General features: G+C 33.5%; 1 protein-coding gene across 1 annotated transcript; it reads left to right on the top strand.

The window, feature by feature from the left end:
* The first annotated feature begins 9,944 nt into the window (after positions 1-9,944).
* Positions 9,945-12,412, top strand: LOC123684102. The gene is made up of 2 exons (XM_045623230.1): positions 9,945-9,986; positions 10,986-12,412. Exon 2 carries the CDS (start codon positions 10,986-10,988, stop codon positions 12,390-12,392), a length of 1,407 nt encoding a protein of 468 aa, XP_045479186.1. The 5' UTR covers positions 9,945-9,986; the 3' UTR covers positions 12,393-12,412.
* The last annotated feature ends 6,750 nt before the right edge of the window (positions 12,413-19,162 follow it).

Below are 19,162 nucleotides of genomic sequence, written 5' to 3'. Positions count from 1 at the left end.
CTCGACTCTGGATCTTGAGTGTCGGTCGTAGAGTTATAAGTGACTTCATTAACCAGTGCTAGACTATTCAAGGTGCGAAATTCGCGGATCAGAAACTCGATTGTGACTGGATTTTTTTTTTTTTTCATGTTTCGGAAACGGAGTGGGCAAACATTTATTAGGGTGAATAATTGGGAGAGAACTGATGGTTTTTTGTATTTTTTTTCTGTTTGGGATTCATGTGTCTTCGGCTAAGAAAGTGTATGTTCAAAATGCAGTTTAGGAGCGTACAGGCAAGATAATCCTTATTATCAAGCCTCTGCTACCTTATTGTTTATTTGTTCATGTAATATACCTTATACAAATAAACTATATTATTATTATTATTATAATCACTCTATGTTACAACACAAACAAAATTTGAAAGTGTCCGGAGAATTTCCATCTTGACGAGTTTCTATCTTCAATTCAGTATAGGTGAAAATATTTCAACTGCATTTCAGATGTAAATACGGCTCTCCGCACGTTTGATTATTTAATTACTCTTCTTTGTAATTGGTAGACCCAGTGCACTAATTCTTCTGTAGGGTTTTTTTTCCGAAATTCGAAACATGTTTATTTCATCCGGGTTTGCATTTTAAGAATCCCGAAATATAGATGAATACACAAAAAATTCCTTAGTGAATTTTTTTTCACTTCTCTTGAAACATCATAAGACGTCGAAAATGTATTTAAAGTTTATATCTAACATCGTTGAAAATTTGTGCAGTAAAACGGTCTGCGCGAAAATTTGAAGTAAACGTCTCAATTTAGTTTTTAGTGATGTTTCCAAATTTTAAAACAGATTTTCAAAATTCCGATGTACAAGGTGTTGTTAAGAGGATTCAAGCGATTAATAATTTTTTGTTAACCCGGACCTGGATTTTCAAGGCGGCTATTGCATAATACGTTTGGGCTCTCAATTAGGAAATATTTGCCAAATATGAAGAAAATATACCGGGTGGTTCGTTTGATATGGCCTCAGAAAGAAACGAGCAAAATTCATAAAACACCCTGTATCTCCGCTATGAAGACAATAATACCCAATAAATGGGGTATCTTCCTAACCGCCTCGGTGCTACCTATGGACCTGTGAAGTATTTCCATTTCCCAATGAAACACCCTGTATATCATATAAATCCCTATAGTTCAGATGTTACGGAATCCTATAATCATCAAGACGTTCATAATTTGAGTTGGTTGGATGGTTCAAAATGAATTTTTATTTATGTGAACTATCTTTCCTGCCAGATGTTGTTGATAAATATTTTCTCCAATCATTCCATGCGGCTTGGGTAGGTCATAAAAAGTCATAAAAGCTGTTCGGGATTTGCCAAAAGAACGGTTCTATAAGATTTGTTCTGGTTTGAAAACAAATTTTACCTTGGAAATATGCATTTGAAACAGAAAATTATTAAAATATGAACTTCAACTCGAATATACATTGAAATATACAGTTATGCAAATGCATATTAATCCGAATCCTAGTTATGGTTTTACCAAACTAGTCGATTTTGTGATCAAGGAAATATTGGATAATTTTTTCAAGATATTTTGTTTGAAATTTTTATGTTTCTGGTTGAGCCAACCGTATAATATTAATTACGACTCTTGAGATTGTTATTTAACATCTAAAGGCAACATTTGATTTATATTGAATTGAAAGTATCGAAATCTTCGGAAAAAAATTCGAACGACTATATCTACGGAATTCCTTGTAGGATTTCGACTAACTAAACAGCAACATTCGTTATTTGAAGACATCCTGAAAATTTCAAGTTATAATATCTCTTCCAGAATTATCATTATTTCGGCCGGACGAACAGAATCGAATTTCAGGACGGATTCATCATCAGTGAATCGAACCCTCGGTCGAAATTTATTGTTTTTGACCATCTCTGGCACAAAATTCATAAATTACAGAAATTATGACGAAATAATAAAGCTGAACAACAGCTCAAAAATATATAGTCGTAAGTTTTCAAGTATGGAATAATAACTCATCACATTTGTCCCTTCCGTGCAGGTTCCTGCTATTTGAAATTCAATCTATATGTTGGTTAACTAGTATCATTCATTTTTGTGACAATTCAATTTTTACTTTCATTTAAATATTGTCAAACATTTTTCTACACATAAAAATTAGTGTTAAAAATTCAAAATCCATATTTGAATAACTTGTTCCCTTTCATTTTCATTTTGTCCATTCTTTTTTATTTTGATAATCCTGTTTATATTGTCAACTCTGAAAAATAAAAACCTCATTTTTTCATTCGCGAAAATTTACTATTTCGAATCAGATCGCTCCTATAAAGTTCTTGTGAACTTCTTCTCCTTCCCGTCCATAATCTTATATATGTTTATAGGAACACTAATTTATTCCGATTGAAAAACTCCACTTTCAACAGTTCCTACTTAAGTGCTTAGTGCTCGAAATTTCGAATTACTTTTACAAAGTGCTTAGTAATCGCGAGTCTTTCGTGAAAATCGGTGCTTAGTGCTTGGTGCTCGAAGCCCTTTTTTTTCGAGTGCTTAGTGCTTAGTGCTCAAGCACTTTTTTTCAGTGCTCGTCACAGCTCAGATTTTGATATTGCTGTTATTCTTGTGTATTCATTTATTGTGTGCTTGAAAGAATATGAGTCCACTAGTGAGGTCATTCAGTAGAGTTCATTGCTTGCCACCTTGAAATCAATGTTCATATCACCTGCAATGAAGGCTATCCTATTTTGATTAGTTAATATCTCAAATAGTTGCTCAAGTTTTTCATAAAATGCATTTAGGTTTCCTTTGTTTAGTGGTCTATATATACTTATTATCATGAATCTGTCTTGACCTATTATACTTTCAATTCCTGCACACTCGAAGATGTCATCGACAGATAGAGTGTCTATGTTTTGTGCCCCTCTGAACTTAGTTCCGTATACTGCTGCACCATATCCATTTTTTCTGCAGTGGAAGCTAGCCAGTTCAAAATTGGGAATCACATGGTGCTTGAATTCATGTTCCTTCTTCCAGTGTTCTGTTATTGCTAAAAATTTACAAGTTGAGTGTTCTTTTAAAACTACATTTAACTCATCTATACAATTCCCAATTGACTGTACATTTTGATGTATGAGACCAATTTTGTTCATCTCATTTTTTGTATTGTTTAATTTCTTATTGGTTTCATTTGAGAATGAGCTTTTTGATGCAGTATTACTTGATGACAGAGTAGCTGATGGTGGACATGACCGAATGATTGCGCCCCTGAGTTTATAATATATCATTGTATGTATAGAATGGGCACTTATCTGTGATCATTACTGTGCTATTGAGTGTTTGTTGTCATATTTTTAGTGAAATATGTTGAAAGAATTTGATCTTGATTTGTGAATTTATTTGAACACTGGCTACTGAATTATATTTTGTTTATTTAGAAGTCACGTACAGGCTCAAGCCTCTGTGATTATATGCTTATACCCTGTAGCTTACAGAATAAACCATTTTATTATCTCGACTTTTGCCTATACGCGAAGCATTTCTCCTCAGTTCTGCTTCTCACTCCTCGCTAAGAGGAACATTCACTCAATCCCAGATATTTAAAATATCAGAAGGGTAGAGCTCGGTCGTGTCCCGTCCTTGTGGTCCCCCTGGTTCTCGTCGAACTTCTGGTCCTCTTACACGTGATCCTGTGACCTGTCCTTCGCTTCCTAGGAATTTTCTCACCGTCCTTGCAGTACCTAAAAGAACAGCTTTTTGCATTATATTACATATAATATACTCACTAAGTCCCAGTTGCTTGATATTCCTCTTGAGATTTTTGGGCACTATTTCAGTTGTTGAGATGATAATTGGAATAGTTTTCGTTGATATCATTCCCCACTGACGCTTTTTCTGAAATTCGAGGTGCCTATATTTTGAAATTTTTTCGACCTCCTTTTGACGCAGGTTGTTGTTATTTGGTATTGCTACGTCAACAAGTAATGCTTTCTTTTGATGTTTATCGACTAGTAATATATCAGGTCTATGGTGAGAGACTGTTTTATCAGTCAAAACTGTACGATCCCAGTACAGCTTATAGTGTTCGTTTTCCAGGATGGTCTCCGGTCGGTACTGGTAATATGGCATTTTTTCAGAATGAATTAGTGTTAATATGGTTGCCAATTCTTGGTGTAGTATCTTTCCTACTGCATCGTGTCTCCCTTTATATTCATTTCCTGCGAACATTTGACATCCTCCCGTGATATGTTGTATTGTCTCATTTGTTGGACACCTATATCGGAATCGATCGTCAGTAATAGTTCGATCCTTTATGATATGCCTGCCGTAATTTCTAGTTGAGATCACTTGATCTTGGATGGCTAAAAGAAACCTTCCGTTTCTGGGTACATTGCACCTGATGTGAGCCAATAGTTTGACGCTTCAATGTCGACATGATCCTGGTTCACCTCGTTGAAATGTCTTCCATGCAGGGGCTTGTCTCTCCATCTTTCCAGTTTTTCTTGGTTGTATGAAAATTGCTCCTTGTGAAGTTGTAAAGGTGTTGATTCATCTGCTTCACACAGTATTTTGTAGAACTCTGATGTACTTGCTTGATCTCTGAAGTATTCCCGTAGGCTTTCTATCTGCCCACTAGCAAGTTCCATGATGTCCGTAAGACCTCTGCCTCCTTTATTTCTCGGCAGTGTAGTCCTCTCAATGCTCCTTTTCGGATGGTGCTTGTTTGCTTTTGTCATCAACGTTCTCATCTTACGTTGCAAGTTTTCGATGTCTGTTTTGCTCCATGGAACTATACCGAACGAGTATGTTAGAATTGAACATGCATATGCGTTGATGGTTCTCGTCATGTTCCTGCTGTTGAGATTTGTTTTTAAGATTTTTTTGATTCTCTTTATGAACTCAGTCGTTAAGTAATCTAATATATTAAGTCCAATAAGAGCAAAAACTTTAAAAAAGTACAATTCAACCTGTCCAAAAATGTACGGAAACCCCAAAATACACAAAGAAGGAATACCCATGAGACCAATAGTTTCAACTATAAATGGACCAATGGCGAATATCTGTAAGATAGTAACTGACATTTTAAGTAAATCATATGACAAAAATAATGATTACTATGTGAGGGACTCTTTCCAATTTGCTGAGTTCATAAATAACTTCCAACTACCTGAAGATTATGTCATTATATCATTGGACGTAGTAAATTTATTCGGAAACATCTCAAAAGACTTAATAATGAAGATCATCGAACAAAAATGGCATACAATAGGACAGAACACCGAAATTCCAAGAGAACTATTTATCGAACTAGTCAACTTCATTCTTACACATAACCAATTTTCATATAAACATGAATGGTACCAACAGACTTTTGGATGTTCAATGGGTTCCGAGGCAAGTCCCATACTCGCACAATATACATGGACGATTTGTTAAATGAAGTCATCAAAAAACTCAATTACAGATTAGCATTCCTTAAAAAATTCGTAGACGATCTCATCACTGCTCTACCTGAGTCAGAAATAGAAAACACTCTGGAAATTTTCAATAGTTATGATCCAAACTTAAAATTCACGATTGAAAAGGAAGATGAAAAAAGATCCGTTCCATTCTTAGACACAAGATTATATAGAGTAGAAGGTAGAATTCATTTAAATTGGTACAAAAACCCACTGCCTCAAACAAGATTATAAATTACCACTCAGACCATCCAATGAAAATGAAACTAAATAGCATAAAAGAGATGAATAGAAGAATAGAGAAAATTTGCCACCCAACATTTATAAAAGACTCCAAAGAGAAGTTTAAGAAGATTCTAGAAGAAACATCCTATCCATCAAGATTAATATCGAAAATATTATATTCAACACACCATGACAACAATGTAGAAGAAGCTCCTCCACCAGAAAATCCAACAACAGATGAAATTAAATTTGGAAGTATGCCAAACATCAAGAATCTTACGAATAAAATCATAAACTGCTTCAAAGAAGAGAATGTAAAAATAGCTCAATACAATGTAAAGTCAGTAAAAAGCCTGTTCAGCAAATTAAAAGATAAAACACCAAAAATGGTTCAATCAAATGTGATTTACAAGGTTGAGTGTAAGGATTGTAATGGAAAATATGTGGGACAGACAACACAATGGTTAAAAAGCAGAATATCGCTACACAAAAGTGACATTAGAAAAGAAAATCAAAGATGTGCTTTGGCAAAACACTCCATTGAAAGAAAACATGAATTCGATTTCGATCCAGTTGAGGTACTGGACAAGCATGCAAACTATAATAAAAGGCTGATACTGGAGATGGTCCACATTAACAAGGAAACTGACGTAGTTAACAAGAAGTTAGACACTCAAAATTTAAGTAACATTTATACATACCTACTTACCTGCCCAAATAGAGAACCATATTATGAAGGCCCTAGAGATGAATGATGAGAGATAAGATATTAGATTTTCTGTATATTTTTTGTATGTTTTTCCTGTTTTTCTTTTGTTTTTGAGATTGTCATAGTCATTAAATAAGAAAATATTACATTAAAAATAATCGTACATCAAACTGGTTAAAAAAATCATAAAACCAAGTCCAAAATAAAATTAGTTATTAACAAATCGAGAATTTTCAATATGTCGAATGTTTTTCTTTTGTTTTTGAAGTTATTATAGTTATTACATAAGACAATGTTACAATTAAAAATAATCATACATCAAACTGGTTAAAAAATCATACAACCAAGTCCAAAATAAAAATTAATTACTAACAAGTCGAGAATTGTCAATATGTCAAATGTCAGACAGTGAACTGAATGAAAGAGGAAAGAGAAAAAAAGATTAAAATTATAAAATTAATGCGTAATATTACACGAAGTAGGAGAAGATTTGTATTTTGGCTAGTTTAAAGTTTAAGAATTTCAAAATTTCGAAAAATTATCATTATAAGAGTTATAGGAATCTCAAATTCTGTAAGTTTGTGTGTTTCTTTTTATTTGAATACATGTGACTGATAAAGACCTTTGTAGTAGCCTTGAGGATGGAATAAAATATTCCGAAAGCTTGGCAAGAGAAAAAAGAGTTTTTCTTTATTAAACCTGGTCGAGACCCTTAGGAAAGCAACTTTATATATATATATATATATATATATATATATATATATATATATATATATATCGGGTGTCCCAAGGTGAGTGGCCTATTAGATTATTATGGAAACTATTGATGGTAAAGATTTCAAATTTTGTGGATAGATATTTGGCCATGTAAGGTATATTTTTAAAATAATTTCACATTTCCAGTGTTGCCGGATGTACGACAATTTGGCAACAACTTTGTTATTTTGAATGGGACATCCGGTATTTCTATTTTTTTTATGATACTCCATAAAATATTAAATCTATTCACTCTTACTTTTTCATCCCTATCTTTAACGGTTTTTGAGTTATTAATTATTTTTCGAAATTTTAGATCAAATTGGCGTATTACGAAAGTGTCTCTAGTTCGCTCAATATTTGAGATTTAAGTCAGAAATTTTGCGAGTCGTTAGATATTGATCTGATCTGTGTCACTGCTTCTGAATTATGGTCGTCAATAATACAGGACGGACCAAGAACAATCATCATTTGCCAAGTTACAAAATTGTAAAAAAGTCTATTTTTTCAAATTAGACACCTAGTATATTTTTCAATTTTTGGAATCAGTACAACACACTCTACAATTTTCCTTTTCACGTCCCTATACCTATCTCAACTGGATTCCGAGTTATATGCGTTATATGTATATATCTTTCTTGAGCCATTATTTATAGAAAAACCTCGGAACAAAACACCTGTTAGGCAATAATTGTTTATTTTGACATTTATGGATTGAACTGATTCATTGATATATCGATCTATGAACGACATAGAGAAAATAACAATACAAAAGAAATTAACGCTTATTGAATCAATGTGAGTTCTAATAAACGCATATAACTCGGAGTCCAGTTGAGATAGGTATAGGGACGTGAATAGAAAAATTGTAGAGTGTGTTGTACTGATTCCAAAAATTGAAAAATATACTAGGTGTCTAATTTGAAAAAATAGACTTTTTACAATTTTGTAACTTGGCAAATGATGATTTTTTTTGGTCCGTCCTGTATTATTGACGACCATAATTCAAATGCAGTGACACAGATCAGATCAATATCTAACGACTTGCAAAATTTCTGACTTAAATCTCAAATATTGAGCGAACTAGAGTCATTTTCTTAATACGCCAATTTGATCTAAAATTTCGAAAAATAATTAATAACTCAAAAACCGTTGAAGATAGGGATGAAAAAATAAGAGTGAATAGATTTAATATTTTATGGAGTATCATAAAATATCATAAAAAAATAGAAATACCGGATGTCCCATTCAAAATAACAAAGTTGTTGCCAAATTGTCGTTCATCCGGCAACACTGGAAATGTGAATGTATTTTAAAAATGTACCTTATATGGCCAAATATCTATCTACAAAATTTGAAATCTTTACCATCAATAGTTTCCATTATAATCTAATAGGCCACTCACCTTGGGACACCCGATATATATATTTTTTTTTTTTTTTTCTTTTTTTTTTTTTAATCACCGTTGTAGGGTAAGGTTTCGAGGTTGCCGGTTCCTCACAGAACAAGGCAACACTCAATTGCTAGTGAGGAAACTTCTCACAATTCTCGTGGTCCACAAGATCACCTCCTTCCTTCGATAATGATCGCCGGTGATCGTTTTTAGTCGGTTTTAACAACTCATAATACACTACGCCGAGCTGAACCCACCAAATACTGAGCTTAGAACCGAGAATATTCGGTTTGGCCGTCGACGTGGAAGCATGGCCGGGATATCCCCATAATTTTATGCGCTTGGGATTATCGTAATGAACCCATTTTTCGTCTCCAGTCCCAATCCGATGCAGAAATGCCTTCCGTCTTTGCCTTGCAAGCAGCTGTTCACGAACAAACAAACTCCGTTCAAACACCTCCCGGCTTCAACTCGTACGGCACCCAATTTCCTTGTTTCTGAATCATTCCTATGACTGTCAAGCGTTTTGAAATGGCTTGTAGTAATAATGATCCTGCCAATTATTGTTGCGTTTGACATGAGTCTTGATCAAGTATTGCCTCCAATTCTGCATCTTCAAAAACCTTTTCTCTTCCTCCGCGATGCTGTTCTTCGACATCAAAATCACCAATCTTGAAGCGTTGAAACCACTCTCGGCACGTTCTTTCACTAATAGCGGCCTCACCATAGGTATTTGAGAGCAATCGATGAGCCTCAGCCGCAGATATATTCATATTTCATTAGAAAATTAAAACTTCCCTCAAATGACGAGAATTTGGCTTGTAAGCTGACATGGTTAATCGTGAATAACTTTATGATGCAGACAAAAATCGACTAACATGTCAATGGCATTATGTTCACAAATATCTAAACTTATTGTATGACATCTACGATATATTTATTTCGAGTACCACTTACCGTTACAGCCATCTATTGCAAAACGGTGGAAGCAAAGTTGTACGCCTTATACAGGGTGATTCCGGAGGAGACCTTATAGAAATATTCATATAAATATCTAAATATAAATATTTTTGAGAGGTTAGGCTTGATATCGGTGTAATCTGAGATTTGGTCCCATAGAAAAACTCGAAGCTCATAACGGCGAACCCCTCAAAATTTAAGGCTAAGAGCGCCCTTGATTTGTCGTAATGGAAAGTTATTTGCATCAAATATTTTCATGTGAGCAAGGGCGAAACGGTATGTTCTAGGGAAAAAATCATATAGAAATCCACCCTAGAATCAACATAGTATACCGAGTGAATCGTCTTAAATCAGCTAATGGTACAGTTTCCGAAAAAAATCTTTTATTTTCTAGACGGATACCCAGTGAAGGATCTACCGGCATCGTGACGGGGTCCAAGGGGCGGAGCCCCTTCGGCGAGCAGAGCGAGTATCAGTATATAAATATGTATGTGTTTATGTGTGCTTTCATATATATGTATTTTATTCAAACTTTTTCATAATTGAGTGTCAAGATTATCATGTGACACATGAATAAATAAATAAATGAGATATAACATGGACAGCGAAAGCTTTGTCTTTCTCCTCTTTATCTGTTCGTGTCAGAATATTATGTTTGATTCGTGATTGTGATTATTATATTGTAGATTTTTCTGATGCAAATAAATTTTATTTATTATTATTATTTATTATTATGGATTTTTCGGATTTCCCAATTCATTCACCTATGCTAAAAATATTTCATAATCTGGCCAATTTTCTATTACTTTTTCTGATAAAGTTTACGATAGAATGAATTCTTCACTTTTGTTTCGTGTAATAACAGACTAGAGAATTATGAAGAATTTTTGGAAACAAATAGGGAAAGTATTTTTGATTTCGAGGTTCCGTTGATTGATAAGGGTGAACTTATTTTTCAACTGGATGAGTGTCCCGCATACTATAGGCTAAACATTCGTATATTTTTGAAAGAATTGCTTCCTGATCGAAGGATACTTAGGACGGAGCCTGTTGGCAGATTTTTTTTACTAACTGACCTGTGTACCAAATAGATCTGTTAGCAGTGTAGATTTTTCAGCAAAGAAGACCTACACGTCAGGTAAAACGAGCTATGAAGTCTATTTTTAACAGTTATTTGGATCTATCGATGAGATGTATACTCGTACTAACAATGATTTCTCGTTCCTTTGATTTAGTGAAATTCATTCAACTGGTACTGAGCTAGCGAGCAAAAGCTAATGGTCTAGTCTAGTGTTTTCCTGGATCCTTGTTTCAAATTTACAATACTCTTTTCGTAAGTTGAACTTTTTCAAAGCTGAAGAGTTTAAAAGTCAGTTATTCAAGAGAATTAGGAAAATCTGGGCTAGGTATTAAATTCTCAGATATATTCATATTTCATATTCTCTATTTCGAATAATCATATACTATTCGTCCATCAATTTTACAGATGGAGCGAAAAAAGTACTCACTGGACAAGAGTACTCAAGTATATCCAAAAGATTTAGTGAGCGATAGAAGAGAAGTTTGCTGTGCAAATACCACTTGTAGTATGCATATTCCACTCAACAGTATAATGCCTTCTGATGTGCATATATCTGATATTCAAATCAATGCTTCGTTGCTTTTACCTCTGGAAAAAACTATAAGTGAGAAAAGGGAAGTATTCGATCATGAATTTAGTGTTAATCCTAATGAAGATGATGGTGTAGAAACGAGAGAGTTTGTTCATATGAAAGAGGATGTTTTCGAGAGCAGACTATCAATGTCTGAAGATGGCATACAATGTCACACAGTTGGAATTGATGTTTTGAGTAATACAAAATCTTTAAATAACGTTAAAATTGAAATGGATGAGAATAATGAACGAAATATAGATTCTGACAAAGACATTGATCAATTGAAAATCTATCCACCTCTCAAAATTGAACCATGTGATCAAGTGGTAGAAAATACCGATGCTGAATTTGACATGAAAAAAAATTTCAAAGCAACATCAGAAGAAAATATATTTGCCATATCATCCCATCATACAGATGAAAGTTTATTCAAAAACCATGTTGTAGAAAAAAATCAGATGAAAGGAATTACAAATATTATATTGTCAAAGATAGAGGAAGAAACAATGACCATAATAACTCAAGATGAGGTTGAGTTTGGAGAATCTGTTTTTCTAGTAGAAAATGAAAGTCTGAATCCAGGTAATTCGTCTACTATAAAAGAGGATGATTTATTCATAATCGCTAACATAGGAAATGATATGGAAGAAAAGGTGGAGAGAGATTTAACATTAGTTCCGGAAAAAAACGCAACATCTAAAATCAATGAAATTGATGAAAAACCACAAAACTGGAAGTACGACGGTATCGTTCAGTACTGGGATTCCAGATCGATGGCGATGACATCGGATAAAGTGATGAGTAACATTTTCGATTACGATCTGAGTGAAAGTGTTGAATCTCTTTCATCTGTACCTCCTGGAACGTCTTTCTGGAGTCATCGCATAAGTGACTTCTCCAACAAATTCAATGATGTTATTCCAGCCAAGAAAAAGGTATCTGTTAATGATGAAAATGACTCTAGCAGCTTCAGAAAAGGATCTGAAATGTCTGACGCCCTATCTGTGGATACCATGAGCTTTCCAGGAAATTTTACACCACCTCCATTGATAACAAGAAATAAAATAATAGCGATTTTAATGGATAAAAAACAATTCGTTCATCATTGGTTAGAGATTTTCGGAAACCAACTTAAAGAAGAGTCTCTGTTTGTTTCATCACTGTTTTTTTTTCTGGTGTATTACATTTGTTACTTTGTTTCTTATTGTGCAATAGACTTTAAATGTACTTGTGATTAATAAAAAGTTTTTCCTCTTCATTATTCGTTCATGAATTATTAAATACTGAAAATCAAGAAAAGGGACATAAAAATTATTTCAATAAGTCACTGTAATCATTAGAATAGAATTAGAGTGACACAAATCTCGGCCAAATTTTAACAGCTGTAGTTGAAGGAAAGTATCGATACAACGGTACCTCTTCTTTGAGACCCTAATAATATCACATAACCAAACCAATGTCGAAAAGTCAGCTTACTCTATCGGAAAAGTTGATAAATGCTTATATCTATATAATAATATATATATTTAATAATTTATATCTATATAATAAATAGATAAGTCTTCGCATACAGATGTTCTTCAATATTGCTGTGTAAAAGTGAACTAAAATAGTGGAATCTTTGCTTAAAAAATAACCAAATTTTATACTCACGTAAGTACTACAGAAAACATTATAAGGCTGAGAAATCATTTGACTCAATTCATGAAAAAGCATTGAAATATAATTATTTGAAATATTCATACGTATTATCAGAGAACGACGTACTCGGCAAAAAAAAGGAACAGCTGCGATAAATCCTGCAAAGAAGAACACAGCTATCTCGATAACTAAAGGCGTTCATACACTATAGATAATTGAAACAACCAAAATTATGGAAGACGCTGCCGTTAAAAAAATAATAGATGAAATCCAAAAAATAAAGAAGAATTGAAAAATGCAATAAAGGCAAGTGAAACTAGGCTATTGTTGACAATCGAAAATCTCAAAACAAATGTCCACGATTTGGAAAAAGAAAATTTCTCCTTGAGAAATAAGGTTGAATTTCTTGAGAAAGGTAGTAAAGAAAACAATATTGTCATTTTTGGAATAGACTTAGACGAGGAAGTTTCAGTAGAACATGTTCTTCAAGAACTAAATAACCGTCTTGAGATTGATATTACTTACAAAGATATCAATAACATATACCGCTTAGGAAAAACTAAAGAATGTCCTGTTGAAATTGAATTCATTTCCTACTCAAAGAATGTCCTACAAAATTTTAAGAAGTTGAAAGGTTCTGGTATTTCCATCGTACATAATATCACAATAAAAGAACAAGAAGAATACTGAATTTTGAGAAGACACCTGTTGGCATAAAGAGAGAAAGGAGAAAAGAATTGCTTCATTAAAAGGAATAAGTTAGTTGTAAATAGAAATGAGTTTACTATTGAAGAGTTACTAAGAATTGAAGAAGACGAAGACTTACCGAAGACAAATAGTACCCTTGCCACACCGACACATAAACTGCTCCTATAGCCCGAAACTCCAGTGGAACAGCTACGAACCTCACTAGTGGCTTCGAAAGAAAGCGTATCAATCGAACTCAAGAAAAACCAAAAAAATTGGATAAAATTATGAAACTTCGTTCTGATTCGTCTACATTGCATATTGGAAAAGAATCAAAGTAGGTACTCAATAAAGAAATAGATAAAATATACATTTCAATTATTATTGTTGTTGAATTATTATAAAAAAGAAAAAAAATTAATATTTTATCATCATAATTGTAAGCCATTACTGATTTTTGTTCTATCTATATATAATACTGTTTTATACTGGGTTACTATCTAATACTTCATTTGTAATTTAATATATTATATAATCACTATGGATCAGTACTTTAGAGATTGCGAATTCAAGACAGTCAATACAATCGAGGTCGAGCAAATGTGCAGTATATTGGACTACCCTGTTGATTCTTGAAATAACAAAACTTTTTCTTTGGTACACCAGAATATTAGAAGCATAGCAAAGAATATTGATGAATTCGATTTATATTTATGCGAAACTGATACAGTATTCGATTATATCATTTTGACAGAAACTTGGTTGATTCAAGATATTAATTTCTTCAGAAAAATGGTTACGTGACTATTTACAATTGAGAAGATGTCAATAAAAACGATGGTGTTGTTGTATATATAAGGGAAAATTCTAAATACGTAACGAACATTATCCACATTGATAAATGCAAAGCAATAGAAACTCAAATCAATACTCGTAACAGAAAGAAACTAATAATCACAGCTCTTTATAGACCTCCTTTCACGAACGTAATACTATTTCTGGATCAACTCAAACTTTACCTGGAACAATCAAGACAAAAAACATCAGATTACCATATTATTGTCGGTGATATGAACATAAATATCGGACTTGAGGATGACGAAATTGTATCGGAGTATCTGAACATATTGAGTGAAAACAATTTTGAATCGATGATAAACAAAGATACTAGTGTACAAGGTACGCCTGCTTCGTGTATTGATCATATTTTTTTGAAATGTAAAACACCTGAGTTCAAGGAAAAGTGTAGGCCAATAATTGTACACTCACATATCACTGATCATTTTACTCAAATCTTGAAAATGCCTATTGAGTCGGAACCTACACAGGCTCCAATAGAATCCTATGTTGAATACATTGATTACAAGAACTTAAGGAGCGAATTATGCGAGTATGATTGGCGTACATTTTACGAAATGAGAGATATAAAAATGGCTACTCCATTCTTTATTGAGGGTATATGTAAACTGACAGAAAAATATACAAAAAGAATCAAAAGGAAAAAAGACGATAAAAAAAGGAAAGAATGGGTTACAAAAGCACTTATGAAATCAATAACTACAAAAAATCAACTATATAAAAAATATCGTGAGAACCCAGAAGCTTACGGAGAGGAATTTAAAAATTACCGCAATCGTCTGAATCGTATTATGGAAATTACGAAATTGAACTATTATAAATCAAAGATTGAAAAAAACAAAAAAAGCTCGAAACAACTCTGGAACACAATAAATGGTATAGAATGTAAGAAGAAAAAGTCAACCATCAAAGAAATTATCATAAACAACGATGTATTGACCGATAACTTGAAATTGAAAATGCCATCAATAAACACTATGCGGAAGTAGGGAAAAAATTGGCTTCATCAATTCAAAAACCGATTACTATCCCACCACCTAGAAAATATCTAGCAAAGTCGATGTTTCTTTGACCTGTAGATGAGAAAGAAATATGTCAGATTATAAATTCATTGAAATCAAAGAAATCGCCAGGAATTGATAAGATTAAATCCGAAACTCTCAAAGAAATTCAAAAAGAAATCGCTAAACCCATGACATATCTTATCAACAAAATGATGAAATCTGGTGTATATCCTTCTATACTCAAAGATGCTGTTATAAAGCGACTCTATAAAAAGGAAAAAAATGTGTAATTGAAAACTATAGACCTATTTCACTGATATTCAATGTCGCGAAAATTTTTGAAAAAGCTCTCAAGAATAGACTGAATGATTATATAAATAAAAACAACTTGCTATCAAAAAAACAGTTTGGGTTCAGAGAAGGCAAATCTACGCAAGATGCCATTATAAACTTGACATCCCAAATTTACAAAAAAAAAAAAATACTAATTGAAATTATCCTTGACATAAACCAAAACTGCACAACGAACATCAGAACAGGTGGACTTCTATCCAGTGATATAAAAATGAATAAAGGTGTAAGACAAGATGACTCACTAAGCCTTCTCATATTTAATTTGATTATGGACGAAATAACAGAAAAACTGCCAAGAACAGCGGGATACAAGATGGGAAATATGTATTTTTATAATGTCTCCTACGCCGATGACGCCGTATTGATTTCTGACTCGGAAGACGATCTACAGAGAATACTTCACGCTTTCAACCAGGAAGGCAAATCATTGAATATGCTCATAAACACAACCAAAACAAAGTGTATGGTAACATCTAAAGAACCCATAAGATGTAAACTGGAGATTGATGGAAAGATGGTGGAACAGGTGACAGAGTTCACATACTTAGGAGCAGACATCACTAGCGACGGAGATCTAAAGCGGGAAGTAAGAAATCAAACAATGAAAGCGTCGAGGATATCAGATTGTCTTCAGGATATTGTATGGCGCAATAAATATCTCAACATAAACAGCAAAGTTAGAATATATAAGACAGCCATCCGACCCATCATTACTTATGCTGCGGAGACAAGACCAGATACGGCAAGGACAACACAGATGATGAGTACGACAGATATGAGGATAATAAGGAGAATACATGGAAAGACTTTACTGGACAGGGTGAGAAACGAGGAACTAAGAGAACGAAGCGGGATTCAAGACGTGGGAAAGTTTGTGAGGCAGAGGAGAAAATACTGGAATAAGCACATAGAGAGAATGTCGGACAACAGACTGGTGAAAGGAGCAAGGCAGAACAAACCCACGAGGAAGAGAACCCAGGGAAGACCACCGAAACGTTGGAAAGAATGCTGGACGTCTACGTCGGAAGAGGCTGATTAATTATTAACAGGCAAACGCCTACCTACATGAACTACCAGCTCATATAAGCAAGAAGAAGAAGAAGAAGATCCCAAATTTATAAAGCGATAGACAACGGGAGACCCAGTCTGTGTGTATTTCTAGACCTCTCCAAGGCTTTTGATTCTGTGAGTCATACGCAGCTACTCGAGACCTTGGAAGATATTGGAGTTCGAGGAACAACTTACAATCTATTAGAAAGCTATCTATATCAGAGGAAACAATTTGTACAAGTTGAAAATGAAATGAGTTCAGAAGAGTTAGTTCAGTTTGGTGTGCCACAGGGTACTGTCCTTGGGCCACTATTGTTCTCGATATTTCTCAATAATTTACTGAACTTGAACACTACCGGAACTATAATCAGCTTTGCAGATGATACTTGTAGTATAATAATAATAATAATAATAATCCCTTCATTTCTTAAAGCAAATTTACAATTGTGCGGTACGAGTGACGTCATAAATTTAATTCACCTAATGAAATTACAATGAAACATACTTCTAAAAACGAAAATAAACCTCAAATTTCTCAATTATTTGTGTAGTCTGCACACTTCATAAAACTCTTGAGTGTTATATGGTTCGCAGATTATCAGGAAATCAGCTAGCTCTTTTTTTAAATCCAGTCCATTAAGGGATGTTGATAACAACTGAATATTTAAATGTGTCAATGTTAAGTTTTGTTTCCTTTCAATTTTTGTATCTTTAGTCTTTGTATTTTTGGTTGGGGTGTGAAGTTCAGACTTGTGTTGCTTTTCTTATAAAAAATCCTTACCTTGCTGTGTAAGTTCTTTGTGTTTGGAAAAACTAAATCTTTTTATACCAACCCCTGAGGGCCAAAATTCTGGTTTGTACATCTCATCTTTTTCAGCTATTGGAGCTGTTAACACAAATCTCTTCAGGCTGTTTCATTCAGATGGAATTTCTTTTACCATAATTGTTTGTTTATCAAACCCTTCCTTCGTTAATATATAATCTTCGATCATATTGGTAGTTATATTTCTGTTTACTCTGTATATGTATAGCCAAACTTTCCTTTCTTGTCCAGGAAATCTTTTACTTTGTTGTCCAGTTCCAATATTCTTTTCAGGGTTTTTGAATCGTCTTTTCTTTCCACGATTGACTTTCTTGAAATCCTCTTCTTGCTTTCGTCCTGTATTAGGGTGTTTTGTTATTTCAGCGATGTTTTTCTTTTGATAACCCATTGTGTTGTTTGTTTATCGTCCAAGAATGACATATCATCAGAATTCTGTGGTCTGGGCGATTTAAGGTTAGCTGGTGCTGCCATCTTCTGAACAGTAGCAGAAGTAACCTTCGCATAGAAAGAGGTTTCTTTATCATTTTCTTGGGCTTTTTCAGTTGTTCTGTCATTGTGAATTGAAATTGGTGAGACTTTTTTTTGAATGTTTACTTGCGTTTTTGTTGATTTTTGACTTTTTCCTTCCATATATTGTACTTTTTCCAGTAATAAACAATTATTTTGTTTCAAGATGTTGTTTTTATCTCTTGTCTTTTCTAGTAACTCTTGTAAATACTTAAGTTGTAAAATTAAATTATCGGTTTTCTCTGCACTTCTTGGATTTTCTTGTTGTTGTTTATCTTGTTTATTCAAACCTTCATTCAGTTGAATTTTCTTCCTGAATTCTTTAACAAAGTTAATTAATGTTCCATTTGTCACATATTCAGGTAATGTAGCACTCATTATTGAATCTACGAGTTCCTTTTTTCGTTATTTATTTAGCTCGGCTGCCACGACATCCGCACTCTCCGGCATCTTGACACTTGATATATGAGGATAACAACTGGCATGACCTGAAGGAAAAGGTGGAGTCTGATATGCCACATATAATTGAGTGGTTTAATAATCAACTATTGACAAAAACTATGAAAAAACGAAATTTATGACTTTTACAGCTTACAGAAATCACTTACCAAATTTCAACACCCTCGATATACGGGACAACGAATCGGTTATTAATGTTTCCAGAACGGATACTATCAAATATTTGGGTGTAATAATAGATAGTCATATGAGATGGGACGTTCACACTGAGAATGATACAAAAACCTTAAGAAGTATGCTGTTTAAATTCGAAAATTTGAGTAAATTACTTGACATTCACCAGTTGAGAATCATTTACTTTGCTCTGGTGGAATCTCGTATTCAATATGCCATATTGAGCTGGGGAGGGGTTGCTGCTAGTATAGGATCCCGATATAGAACGACCTTCACCGAGATGCTTATTTGATAAAACGTATTTTATATTTAATTTAACATGTCAATGAATATATCACATATGGGTTGCCTAACAAATTTCAGTCCAGAGTAGGTTTAATTAATAATTAAAAAAAAATTTTTTTCGAACATTTCACCGGTTTGCTTATTAGATGAATTCTATACAACTCTC

This window comes from Harmonia axyridis, chromosome 7, assembly GCF_914767665.1.
Source record: "Harmonia axyridis chromosome 7, icHarAxyr1.1, whole genome shotgun sequence".
NCBI classification, from domain to species: domain Eukaryota; kingdom Metazoa; phylum Arthropoda; class Insecta; order Coleoptera; family Coccinellidae; genus Harmonia; species Harmonia axyridis.
This window is presented reverse-complemented; position numbering and strand designations above follow the sequence as displayed.

What these genes read in the sequence shown, in the direction of transcription:
- LOC123684102 (XM_045623230.1), top strand. Translation starts at nt 10,986, where the DNA reads ATGGAGCGAAAAAAGTACTCACTGGACAAGAGTACTCAAGTATATCCA.